The sequence below is a fragment of the Rattus rattus genome, chromosome 1, assembly GCF_011064425.1.
Source record: "Rattus rattus isolate New Zealand chromosome 1, Rrattus_CSIRO_v1, whole genome shotgun sequence".
Classification (NCBI taxonomy): domain Eukaryota; kingdom Metazoa; phylum Chordata; class Mammalia; order Rodentia; family Muridae; genus Rattus; species Rattus rattus.
The window spans coordinates 144,484,077-144,498,252 of NC_046154.1; the positions used below are offsets into that span (position 1 = coordinate 144,484,077).

General features: G+C 42.3%; 1 protein-coding gene across 1 annotated transcript in view; it reads right to left on the reverse strand.

Annotated features, from left to right (window-relative positions):
• Positions 1-3,773, reverse strand: part of Vcpip1 (valosin containing protein interacting protein 1) — a 30,821-nt gene extending 27,048 nt beyond the window's left edge. The window contains exon 1 of the mRNA XM_032906572.1: positions 992-3,773. Coding sequence (XP_032762463.1) covers positions 992-3,698 — 2,707 coding nt within the window. The 5' untranslated portion in view covers positions 3,699-3,773. The remainder of the gene's footprint in view (positions 1-991) is intronic.
• Positions 3,774-14,176: the final 10,403 nt, after the last annotated feature.

Genomic DNA, 14,176 nt, shown 5'->3' on the forward strand with positions numbered 1-14,176 from the left:
TTTTTATGCATACCAAATTAAAATCAACAATATCAAGTTGAAAGTTTGTACCATTTTTATATTTCCCATAAACTAGTAGGCTTCCAACTTAATAAATCATTATCGTAGGTCAAGGCCCAATTCACTATTTAGTAGTCTGAGAAAACAGAATCAAAAGCCAGCATTTTTCTAGCTAAAAATTCTAATCTCAACAAAATTAAGTCTCTTCTAACAACTAACCTTTAAATTTTACTTCATACTTGAAAACTTGTATAAGGCTTATGTTAACACCAACTTAAAGACAAAGGTTAAGCAAATAATGTAAAAAGCATACCACTAGGCAGGATCCCAAATCATCTAAAGACTAAAGTTACCATATTTAGCTGATAATATATTTTCCTTCAATTTATACTAAATTATCAAAAAAATTTCTAACCGCATTGTCATCTTTCTTGTTTCTTACCGAGATATGCACTGTAATTATGGCAGTCCCTGAACCATAAAACTAAACACAAAACCTATCGTACACGTAAGAAAAACATGATGAAGGAAGAACAGGAAATGGAGGAGATAGGCTAGTAGGTGGGAGTGCAGTCAGACTATAAACACCAGAAACTGCAATTCATCAAACAGGAAGTCCTGAAATCACATGACAGACAGGAAAATGAAATTAAAAATAAATGAAAAAGGATCACGATAGAAAGACCTAAGAGCTCAGACAGGGTGAAAAAGGGCTTTAACTATAAATACATTTTTTAAAAGCAAGTTTAATATATATGTAATTAGTCTGATAACAATTGAGTAACTACTTTCACTCTGTAGTTTCATGCTGTTCTAATATTCACTCAATAATCATATTATTATCTACTACTAAACACTAAGGAAAATAACTTTCTCCTTTCTATAGAATCAAGTATTTATGGTAACATGGTTTTTTTCCTCTTCACAACAAAACAACTCAGTATTTTATACTCACAATTAAAATATACCATCAGAGTTCAATTGCTCTTACCCATTAATGTTGCTAAAAGACACAAGGAGTACATTTCTTTGTCAGCTTGCTCCTGAAGTTCCTTGGAGGACAGCTTGCCAGTAACAGCAATCTCTTCTTGTCTCACAGTGTGGGCTGAGTGTGCAGCAGTGGATGGACCACCTTCTGCTTTGCCTTTTAAGATCTCTATTGTAATTCTGTCACCATGCTGCAAAGGAACTGGCTCCTTTTCCATTCCTGCTTGGGGTGGCATTAACTCTTTAGGAGGAAAGCCATATCGAATACACTGTAAATATGGAGGAATGTTGAACTCTCTGGCTATACTTTCCTGAAGTTCAAAAAAGGTTGTTGAAGACTTAAGGGTAACCATGGACTGCCGTCCATCATTAGTTGTTATGCGAATCTTCTTCTCCTTAGAAGTGGTAGGTGAGTAGGGAGCCTTCGTGGGGGTGGCAGGTGCAGATGAAGGCCCATCACGAATAGTACTTGGAGAAACAGTTCTGGGTTGCCCCTTTTGCTCTTGTTTTAATTTCTCTGTTTTCCGTTTCTGCATCACAGAAGCTTGTTCTGTGATGTTCTGTTGAATAGTTCTTTCAGTTTTACTCATGTTTAATTCTTCCTTGTGCAGAGTTTTTGTTTTCTGTCCAGTAAGAATAATTTTAGTTGGTAGCTGAGACTCCAATTCTTGTCCTTGCACATCTCCAATTCTCTGAGCATGAGCACCATCTATATTTACAGGAGTGTAATCGTCAGGATTTTTTTTTGCAGTCTGATGCAATATAGTGTGGACAACTTTCTGAACTAGGATCTCACTCCCAAATTCACCTGGAAAGTGCTTGGTAACAAGTTTCATTGCAACATCATAAACATTACTATTCAAAGATGGATCACTTTCATACTGGAACCAATATACTGTTTCTCTGACTACTCTTCCTCCCCACTCCAAAGTGATAGGAAAAGCTTCTGGAAGGTTGTCATATTCTTTACCTTCCCAAAAGTGTTTGAATCCACAACCACATTTGCCACCACTAGACCTAGAATTAGTTCTGTCTCCATCCAAATATACAATAGAGCCATCTCCTCTGACTCTTCGCACAGATGTGCCATGGCACCAATTACAAGCTGTTAGATTACTCAATCCATAGTCTGGTAACAGAACATCTTTCACTGGATCATATGAACAAACCAAATTGTTTAAGGGAAAGCTGTAATTTTTGTCAGGCCTCAGCTGTCCATGAGTACTTTTTGCCAGGTTATACAGTTTTCCTCCTGGAGCCAACCACTCAGGAGGGACATGAAGTTCAGAAAGGGCACCACAAAGCAAACACTTGTGAAGGCGATTATCCATTACTGCTTTTTTAGCAGCTGCTGTAACTTCCTCAGGCTGAACTCCTATCACCCCAGTCCTTCTGTAGAAATACTGATGTACATCAGCAACCAAACTAGGATGGATACCATGTTTGTCCATAAAGACTTCCTCCATAGCAGCAACCAACCTAAGTAAGTACTTATCCTGCAAACTTCTGTCTCCTCCAATAACACAACCACCATCCTCCTCAAGCTTGATGTACTTTTTAATAAGGTCCTGAGGCACACCCCATGCTTTAGGTAGCAAATTCATGGGTAGTTTGGGCAAGGCAGCCCCCTTTATGCCTACCAAGGGAATATAATGGTTTCTACCAGAGCTACTCCACGCAATACAGATTGGCTTGTTCAAATGACCATCTCTCCCGGTGCACTTCTCTGCAGGTATGAGCCCAGGTAGAAAGGTGGCTGAATAATCACCAGAGCTTCTCATGCCACTGAGGGAATCTAAGAGAATTATGGGACGATGTAACACATTGGCAAGGCCAAATATGTGGATATTCCTCAGGCCTAAGGGGACACCTTCAGGTGGCACAAACAGAGGGTCACATTCATTGATAATGTCCTCCCACTCTGCAGCATCAATAAAGTCATGAAACAGGGCTTGATATCGGGCTAGGTGCTGCTGAAAGTGCTGCTTCAGATTCTCCCTCAGGGCATGCCAGAAGAGCTCTCGGCCTACTAGAGCCCTAGACACAGCATGCACTAGGCAGTGTCCATCCCCATCCACATGCACTGGAATAAGGCATTCTTGACTTTTATTGGCCCGTTTGATATCCTCGAGAGTGTCATGCAAATATAGGAGGCTTCCAGATCGGTCCTTGCCATAGCCCACTGTGTTGACGTGCTCTGGTTCGATGAGGAAGGCCCGGTCACCGAGTAACGCGCAATCGAACAGTTCGCCTTGGTTCATGTCCCGGAGAAGCTTGGCCCGGCCCGTTTGTTTGTCCATTCCATAGCGTGCCAATATGGGCGACAATAATTTGCAGTGGTAGTTGGAGAGGCCCATCACCTTTACCAGTTCCGTGTTCTTCTTGGGAGCCCCCGTCACCCCGAGTAGCGCGTTCCGCAGCAGATTGTGCAGCACTACGTCCGGGTCGGTCACCTCCTCCACTCCCAGCAGCTGTTGCTGCTCGTGCCGCTGTCCGCACTCGGTACACTCGATGCTGACAGAACCTGAGGCCGGGAAGAAGAGCCGCGCCTGGCACTTGGGATCCGGGCAGCTCCCGGAAAGGATTCTCCGGTCCCTTCGTTTCGAAAGGCCCCCCGGAGTAGCCGCCGCCGCCAGGGACGACGAAGTCTGCGGAGCCTCGGGGGGAGGCGGCGGCGGCGGCAGCGGAGGAGGAGGCGGCGGCTGAGACATCGCTCTCGGCTCTCGCTCTGCGTCCCAAGCGACCCTCAAAGGCACATAGCCAGACCTCCGCCGGCCCGACGAGGTCTAGTCCAGGCCCAGAGCGAATGGCTTTCCTTTCCCTACCAGTTCCTCCTCCTCCTAGGCGAAGGCGGAAGCGCCGGACGTTGTTTCTCTTCTCACTTCTCCACAGCCTTAGCCGTTGCCCCGAACGTAACGGCCACCACCCCACCCCGCACTCACACTCACTCACTCTCGCTCTCTCCCTCAGATACAGACATACACGCCCTCACTGAGACTGCGCAGGCGTGGCTTCCGCACTGCCCTCTGGGAACGAGAGTCTTCAGGCTCCCCTCTCGCGAAGGAGTGTTAGGCGCTTCTGTCCACAAAGAACTTCAAATACCGTGATGCAAAGCAACTCGACGCACGCGGGAAGGAGGAAGAGGAAGGCACTCGGAAGGTGGGGGCAGAAAGGAAGTCGATGACTCGCGGGGATTGTCGGTAGTTGTATTTTTAACTGGATCCCTTTTGTAGTTTGCTCCCCCCTTCCCTGTCCCCCATTCTATGGCCCAGGAGAAAGAGTCAGAGAAACCGCATTTCCTAGGATGCTATGGGTAGTGTCCCGCCGTACTTTCTCCTTGCGCCGAAAGGAGTGTGCTTGGAGGAAAGAAAAGTTTGAAAAGGAATGGCGTGGAAGAGGGTCTAAAGTCCACCACCGCTGCTTGTCCGGGTTAAAGGTCCTAAGAAAGTGGGAGAGGGAGTTTTCTATGAGGCTATTTTTTTTTTTTTTAGTATATTTATTGTTCAAACACGGTATCATTTTTGTATTACCACTTAGCTAGCAAGTGCTATAACTGAGCTTCTACCTTATTCGTAATTTAATCTACATTTACATGTACTCCACTGCTCTAATGTGAGAGAAAGTTAACAAGAAGTGAGCAACAACTGGTGGTCAGTGGCAAAATCTGGCTGTTTTGGTTGGATCACAAGAAATTTAAATTTATTATGTTGTTTTGTTGTTGTTGTTGTCGTTAAACATGTGTTTGGAAAGTGAACAACAGTTCCTAAGAAGTTAGATTTTTAAGGTTTTAACATCAAAACAGCTTGAGACAAATTACCTTCTTGAGTCCAGAAAACATTTGTGTTTCTATATCATTCAGTAAATGGATCAGCAATTGAGCCCAGGCAGACCTCAAACTCCCTATAGTGGAGGATGACCTTCAATTTTCTGTCCTCTGCCTCCACCTCCCAAATGTCAGAGTCAGAGGTGCATACCACCACGCCTAGGAAATGCAGTGCTAAGGGCTGAACATGGGGCTTCGTGCATGATGGGCAAGCTAACTGAGATATAACCCCAGTTTGCATAATATGTAGGAGCTTTTCAATTTGTTTTTGTTTTTTTTGTTTGTTTGGTTTTTTTCCTTTTCTTTTTTTCGGAGTTGGGGACCAAACCCAGGGCCTTGCCCTTGCTAGGCAAGCGCTCTACCACTGAGCTAAATCCCCAACCCCTTATTTTTTTAGACTGTAATAAAATTCCATTTTTCCTTCCCGTTCCTTCTTCCAAATCCTCACATATGCCCCTCCTTGCTCTCTTTCAAATTTGTGGTCTCAACTGATGCATTTTTCAAACTCTGTGTGTGTGTGTGTGTACATATGTAGATCTATAATTGTTCTTTGTGTTAAATAAACTGTCTTTTCTCTGAAATTCAGGATAATTATTCTCTATGTTTATTTCTGTCCACTTGTTTTCTTGAAGTTATCTGATTATTAATAATAGCTTTTTTCATTACTTTTCATGGTTACATATTTCTAAATACATAGATACAACCTGTTCGGTCTGTGTAATGTTGTATGAATGTTTTCAAGGTTGACTATTTGGTATGGGATAAGACTAGAAGACTGCTTCATCTCCTCTCAGCATTCCTTAACTGCCTGGAGTTCTTTGTGTAGGGCTGAGGCCATATGAGCTTTCCTTACTGTTGTTTTTAAAGGAATCAAAATTGTTTAATAATAATAGTAACAACAATAATAGCTATTAATGCCTACCTCCCATCAACTGTACATTAGCGTCTTTCTAGAGTTAATGTTAAAATATCATTGAAACAGGTGCCATCATAATCATTTCTATTTTGTTCCTCTACTGAGCAACAGGAACTTAAGTACTTTACTCAGTGTCTGACTCCTCATTGGTCACATGATTAGGGTTAAAAGCAAATCCATGTGTTAAAAGATTCTGGGTATACAATCACACACCTTTAAGATACAAATGGATCTGGGCTGGAAAGATTGTGCTGTGGGTAAAGACCCTCACTGGCAAGGTTGAGTTTGATCCCTGGTGTCCACATGGTGTAGGCGAGAGCAGACCCCCGTAAGTTATTCTCTGACCTCCACATGTATGCTGCACGTGTGCATGCATAAATAAATGTAAAGAAGTTGTTCCAAACCTGTCTTTTTATCTGAAATGTTGAAGATTGAACTTCATGGAAGCTAGAAATGAACTGTACGACTGAACCTTAGGTTTCTTTTTACTATTTGTTTTGAGACAAGGTCCAAGTTGCTTAAGCTGGTCTGGAACTCACTCTGAAGCCCAGATAGACCCTTGAAATTTCTGTTCTCCTGTCTATGCCTCTGGGCTCGCTGCAATTACTAGCTCCATAGGCACACACTATGTGCTCCATAGGCTTTGTCTTTGCTTTGTTTTTGTCATATTTTGTTTTGCTAGACAGGGTCTCTCTATGTAGCACAGGCTATCATTCTTGACCCCTAGCTCAGGCTGGCCTCAAACTCAATCTTCCCACCACCACCTTGTGGGTTCTGATTACAGATACAACATGTGTCTGAAGTTGAATCTCTTTCCCTCCTAAGACAGGCTGTCACTATGTAATCATAACTGACTTGTAATTCACTCTGTGGACAAGTCTGGCATAGAACTTATGAGGTCTGTCTGCCTCTGCCTCCCAATTGCTGGGATTAAAGGCATGCATCATTGTGCCTGGATTGAGGTTGAATCTTAATGGGCATAAAACCTAACATTTTACAGTTCAAATTAATATTAATTTAAATAGCCAGTCTAAGTAACCAGTGCCCCAGGGCTGCTTGTGACTGCACTTGTATTTCGTTTCCTCTTCTCTTTCTCTGTCTCTCTCTCTCTCTCTCTCTCTCTCTCTCTCTCTCTCTCTCTCTCTCTCTCCACTTTACATGGTACACAATATGTACTTTTGTTAGGAAAGAAGATAAGGTTTACAAGGTCACTTAACAGTTATAGTTTAACTCTAATAACCTTGCATTTTTCTCAAAGGTCTTAGTCTCTACTCCTCTCCTTCCAATTCCCTTCCTTTTTCCTTCTCTCTCATTAGCTCTGTTTCTTAAACGTATACCTTGTTCTAATTTTGCGACACTTAAGATCATAACAAAGTGTACTTCATGATTTTTTGTATCTATCTTTGCATAAGAGATATTTTAATGGATAAGAGCAAGAGTATAATTCAAAATACGTTTTAAAACTGTTGGTTACTAATGTAAATCATTTTGTATTTTTTAACGTGTGAGTATATCAAAATGATGATATGCCAAAAATTAAGTCCAAAGCAATCTTCTGGAGGCAGTGGCTTATTCTGGCAAGCAACAAGTTAATGTGGAGTATTTACAACATCAGCACTGAGTCTCAACAGGGCATGTCAGAAAGTCTTTCAAATGGAGCCTCAATCAATAAGATTACAATGCAGGGACAATAGCACTTCCTACAAAGAACTGCGCTGTCCTACTCAAGTATGTTTTAGGGTGTACACCATGACTCATGTGGAGGTGAGTAGCATCAAAGTGAAGGAAAGATTCTCTAGTCAAGTCAGACAAAATCAGTGTGGTGGTTTGAATGAGAAATGTCCCCAGTAGGTTTAGACAGTGGAACAGTAGGTCCCCAGTTGTTGGTGTACCCTTGCTGGAGCAAGTCACTGGGGGCAGGTTTTGAAAGTTAATAGCTACCTACCACACACTTCCAGTTTGCTCTCTCTGCTTTGTATTAATGGCTGAAGACGTGATCTCTCGGCTCCTTACTCCTGCTGCTATGTCCACACTGCCCCTTGTCATGTCATGATGGACTTTTACACACACACACACACACACACACCTCCCCCAGCCAAAATAAACTCTTTCTTCCACGGTTACCTTTAATAATAGCATTTTATCACAGCAACCAAAAGTAAGGAATGCAGTTAGTTTGACTTGTTTTCCATGGTAGTACTTCTCCAAACCTCCCGTGCTGATGACTTTTCATTTCGCAGAGGACAAGTGGTGGCTCCAGAATGTCTGAAGACAGGAGTCTGTCATGTGACTCCTTTAAGAAACCAGGTGTGGTGGCTGCTCCTGACTGTCTGAAGGGTGGGGAAGGAAGATAAAGATAAAGATTACTGGCCTGGTTTAGGGTACTTAGAGAATGCAGAGAATCTCTGTCCCCTCCCCACACACACACAATATGCTTTGGGCCATGTCCTTTAGATACTCTGCTGGGTTTCCATTGTGTAGAGTGTATATTGTATGGCGATCTTGGATTGCTGAGAGGGAGAGGCAATCGTGGTATTGGTTTCTGAAGCCATCCTCTTGGCATGATTGATTAGTAGCCTTTTCCCTAGCTTTAGCTACTGAACCGCTTTGAACCATGTCAGAAGCACACATTTGGAAAACCAAGTACAAATGGCGCCCTGCTCATGGCTTCCACTTTTATCAGTAGCCTTTAAAAACCAGTTTATGCTGGCGCATACTCTCTTATAAATTACACAGAAACCTGTCCCACTAATGTTTTAATTCACATGAATTGTATTGTAGATAGTATGAAGAAGAGATTTAACTTTTTAAAAAAAAAATCTATTTCACCTTTTTCTTTTTGAGCCATTCTCATACTTTAAAGAGTATAACAAAAGAAAAAACTCTGAGATGCACAAAAGGAAATGTGCAAAGCAGGGCAGGGTTTTGCCTTAAAAGTTAGCATAAATCTTTTTTAAAGAAAAAATCCAGCGTGGGCCAGAACTGAACAGATATTTAAAGCAACATGAGAATATTTAACTTGGTAAATAGATATTGATAGGTAGTTCTGATGTGTCAGAAGTTTTCAGTGATCATCCTAGGAGGATTTAATCCTAAATAATAAATGGAACTGTGTGGGAAATGTTGCTCTCACTTGTGTTGCCAATAGTGAAAGTAGGTGACAGATTTGGGCCTGATTAAATGTGTCTGGGTATTTCCCCTAAGAGACACTGTTCAGCCATTAAACGCACGAAATAGGAAAACTGCTGAGTGCTCCTGAGGAAGGGGTGAGTGCTTTACTTGTATTGTCCTAAGTCTACAGTGACCCTGACTGATAGATAAGCAAGATCTCTGCTTACAGATGAGAAACATCCAAAGAAGGCAGTGAAGGAGGCGGTTAAACAACTTCCGAGTCAGGGTTACCGTAATTAGCCCATACCTGCTCTCAATCACATGTTCTAAAACACTACCTAATAATGGGAAAACATTCACTACTAATAAAGTGCTGTTTCCAAGTAACATACTGCCGTTAAAATTATAACTCCCTCTTTTATGCAAGTTCCTCCCTACAGACACAGGGTTTCTTGGTTTAGCCTTGACTGTCCTGGAACTAGCTCTACAGACCAGGCTGACCTGGACTCTGCCTGCCTCTACCTGTGCCTCCCAAGTGCTGGCATTAAATACAGTACAAAGAATTGGTTATCACCAGAATTGCTTCTGTAGTTCTGCTATGATTTATGTTTATTTTCTACATTGTCAGTTCTTCAAAAGAAACCTTTAAGAAAGTAGAATTTTAGGGTAAAATTTCCTAGACAGCTTAAAAGGTTACAGTTTTATATTGTTTTTGTAGAAAGGATGCTTAAATTGGTATTTCTATCTTGAGAATAGGAGAGCAAGCATTTGTATCCTCCTTGGCATAGAATAGCAATTTAAAACACATTTTTTGGGACTGGTATGTTAAAAAAAAATTCATACTTAAAAGCATATGATATATAACTCACTCACCAATTTCTCTATTTACTTTATGTATATGTGTTTATGTCATTTTAGTTATAGTAAGTTATTCATAAACTTTCAATTGTTTATGTTTTATAAGCCTTAACAGACATCATCCACAAAGGTGTGGAAATTGCACAAGCAGCCTACATATTTGTTTGTATAGATAGAGTGCAGATTTAATAAATCCTCTCAAGGTTCTAATTTCAATAGCTTGATATTGAAAATTTAAAAATATTATGCAGCAAACAACAATATCAACAGCCAAAAATAAAGAATAAAAAATAAAAATGGCTGTGTTTGGCTGTTCCTTCCCCTACAGGAATCTACCTTCACGGATGTTTCCTTGTTTGGGGAGAAGGGCCAGAAGGATGTATACAGCAAGTGTGGAGGGTTGCCTCCGACTGCAGAATTGTTTCTACACGTGGTGATTACAAACGCTGGTTCTGAGCCTAGAATAAGTCCTGGCTCGGTTGTTTAGTGCCTGATTGAACTCCAGTAAACTTGTTTGTCCTACCTGTGTCTCGGTATTTTCATTTATAAAATAAAGGTGCTCATTCTGAGGGTTGCAGTGAGGATTAAATTAGGGAGATTCTGGATAGTGCTTAGAACAGCATCGGCCATGTGCTGAGGATGGGTTGTCACACGATCATTATTGTCGTTAGATACGTGTGCAGAGGTGGAGAAAAGAAGCGCTTCTGAGTACCCACTGTGTATCAGAGACCCGTGTGCTTTCCCCACTGATCTTCATAAGTTCAGGGTTCTGTTTATTTGTTTGTTGTTTGCATTTGTGTGCCCGTTGCTCTTTGAATTGGTTTGATTTAAGGTTTCTGGTGTTTAGAGTTTAATTTGGTTTGGTTTTTCCAGACAGGCTTTCTTTGTGTAGCCCTGGCTGTCCTGCAACTCACTCCGTAGACCAGGATGGCCTCAAACTCAGAGATCTGCCTGCCTCTGCCTCCTGAGTGCTAGGATTAAAAGAGGCACCTGTTTTTGTCGTTTGAGATAAGATGTCACAAAGACCAGGATGGCCTTGAACTTATGTAACTGAGGCTGGCCTTCTGATTTTCCTACCTCTGTCTCCCAAGTGCTGGAATGATAGGCTTTTATTTCTTTTTATACAGACAAGGAAACTACAACCAGGGAGATTATATATCAAAGAGTGGAGTGAATCATTAGATTACTTTCTAGGACTCTCGGTAAATACTTAAAGTTTCGGGGCTGGGGATTTAGCTCAGTGGTAGAGCGCTTACCTAGGAAGCGCAAGGCCCTGGGTTCGGTCCCCAGCTCCGAAAAAAAGAACCAAAAAAAAAAAAAAAATACTTAAAGTTTTCTGACCAGGAAACAGCAAAATACTAATCAGACAGGAAGCAGCAGTACATAGCCATAATTCTGACACCTGAGAGGCTGAGGCAGGAGGATCATGAGTTCAAGACCGAACTAGGCCTGTATGTATGTATATGTATATAGAAGTGCTCGGACAGTTCTATGGAACCACGTGCTCTCTGGAATCCCCTCCCAGGGCAGGGCAGGTGTGCTCTCTGGAACACCTCAAGGTGTTTAACATGCAGGAAAATGTGTGGCAGATCAGCAAACCTAACTGTTTGAAATGTTGGTTGGGGGTTTTTGCAGATGTTCTTGTCTTCTTTTATACACTAAAACTATTACTGGACTATCAGTTTGTCTCATGTGGGTTGGGGGAGCACAAAACTGTTTAAAGGGCTTTTTAGCCATCTTCTGCCGGAAGATTGAAGGAGACTCTCTATAAAGACTAGCTATGCCACCCTTGTAATCCCAGAATCTCAGGAAGTAACAGTGACTTAGGGGTGAAACCTTCCCCTGGTGATTTTAAAGTTTCTGCTCTCACCTTGAGTAGCTCCTCAGAGGGTGGCTTTTCACTTATTTCTCTCTCCAGCATGACTCACCCCAGAAGCAGCTGGTCTGTGAAATTCTGCCCTGTGATGTGCAGAAGGCTTGGAGTCAGAAAGACAGCAAATCTTGTCTTTCTTAGTCACTAGGTATGTACCATGGAACGATTGACTCCTTTTGGACTCCACTTTTGGTTTTGGATTCCACGTTCCAGGCCCTTATCCTGGGTTGTGGATTTGGAGTAAGAGCTCACGGTGTCTTTATTTGATTGCTTACTCAATGTACGTGTGTGTGTGTGTGTGTGTGTGTGTGTGTGTGTGTATTTGTGGTGTGAAGGCATGTTCGTACCACAGTGCACGTGTGAAAGTCAGAGGACAACTTCCAAGACCTGGTTCTGACTTGCCACCACAGGTTCTGGAGGTTAGACTCGGGCTGGCAGGTTGCTGGGCAAATGTTTTTACCTGCTAGGCCACCTCAAAGGCCCCTTTTATTTATTTTGATAACCTGTCTATATCAGTACAGTGCTTCAGCTACAGTGTGATGTATAAATGTTGACTGGACTGGCAAACGCACAGGAACTGACGGAGTAAACAGGTTTAAAAGGTTTTTTTTTTTTTTTTTTTTTTTTAAGTGTTTTTACCTTTGTATCCTGTAACATAAAGAGAAAAACAGAGCCCCTACTGTTTACAGATAAGATATCAGGCCAGAGCTGCTGAACTGGACAGGTCACTTCAGCACATCCTGTATGCTTAAAGCCTTAGGAATGCAGCCCAGAGGGCACTTTGTCCTACCTACAGGTGACCTTCTGTGGGGTGACAACCGCTCAGCAATTCTGACTCAGGGCAGTCCCTTTAAGAACAAAGCCTAGATTTAATGGCAAGATTAAATTTTTCCTTTTAAATTATAAAATATTTGAAACATACAAGGGATAATAAAATACCTACTTATGCAAAACTGAGACCTTTGAATGCAGTAACTTTAAATTTTTTGACGCATATTGACATATATACATTTCTTTTCATTCCATCTCAAAGTTTTAGAGAAATTGGAAGAGGGGCCAAAGAACTGGTTCAATGAGTACAGGTTCTCTCTGTACAAACCTGACGACATGGTTCAGTCCCCAGAATCTTGGTAAAAAAGATGACATGGTGCATATCTGGAAATCTAGCTTCCCTGCACCTGGTGGGAGGGAGGGAGGAAGAAAGCTCCGGGCCAGCTAGCCTGCATACAAAGCCCAGCGCGGCAGCCTTGAGGCAGACCCTGCCCAGGAAAGCAGGTGAAAGGAGACAGGGAGACACCAGGAAGTAGTTCTCTCACTCCATAGTGCGCCACAGTGTGCTCTTGGGTGGTGTTGGGGGGTGGGGGAGGAAGTGCGCACACACACACACACACACACACACACACACACACACACTCACATACATGCATATTAAAATTTTTAAAGAAAAATTGAAGGAATATAATGAAATTTTTTCTTTTGCCCACTATGGTTTCCCTGAGGTTAGTTTCTCCTGTTTATTTTGTCTTCATCTCTGTACTACAGACCTTTTCTGAACTACCTTATTTACAGGCATACTACCCCCTAGTACCCCAGTCCTTATTTAAAACAAGGGCATTTTCTCCATAACCATAGACCAATTTTTAAAATCCTGGAAGCCGATGTTTACAAAAGACTAGTCTACAAGCTCACCAATTGTCCTAATAACATGTCTATTTCATGGCTACAGAAGATCCTGGATCGGGCATTGTTTCGTGATCTGTGTGTTTAATCTTCTAAATTCTGAGGAGTCAGCTTCTCAGCCCTTATCTTCTTTGGCCTTGTGCTGCTGGTGGTTCTGAGACAGAGTTTCGCTGTGTAGCTCAGGTTGGCCTTGGACTGGCAATCCTCTCGTCTCGTTCTCCAAGTGCTTAGGGTGTGTGTGTGTGTGTGTGTGTGTGTGTGTGTGTGTGTGTACCACAATGTACAACACAATGCTGACATTCTTATTGTGCCAGACAGTTACTTGTGTAGAACGTCTCTCAATTCTGATTTCTTTCTCCCCCCACTTCCCTCCCTCCATCTCTCCCCTCCTCAGTCGTCTCTGTCATCCTGTATTTATTTTCCTTTGTCAAGGACAGCACTCTTCCATGCTTTCATTGTCTGAGCTCCCTCTCATTAGACCTGTCAGTGTTGAATTGCTGGTGGAGATTGTGTGTGGTGCTTTTCAAAGTGTTCCATAGAGCCTGGAAATTAATGTTACTCTCTAACTCTTTTTTTTTTTTTTTTTGATTCTTTTTTTTTCCGGAGCTGGGGACCCGAACCCAGGGCCTTGCGCTTCCTAGGCAAGCGCTCTACCACTGAGCTAAATCCCAACCCCACTCTCTAACTCTTTAAATGAGTTCTAGTACCCTCTCCATAAATGCTACGTAGTGGTGTCTTAGGGTTCTCTAGAGTCTCAGAACTACCGACAGTAAGAGAATTGGTTGATGTCTTACAGTCTGTAGTCCAACCCCCCAACAATAATCAGCAGCAGCTGTGAATGGAAGTCCAAGGACCTAGCAGTGGCTTAGTCTCACGAGGCAGGCAGGCGAAAAAGAGAGATCTTCCTTCTTCCAATGTCCTTATGTAA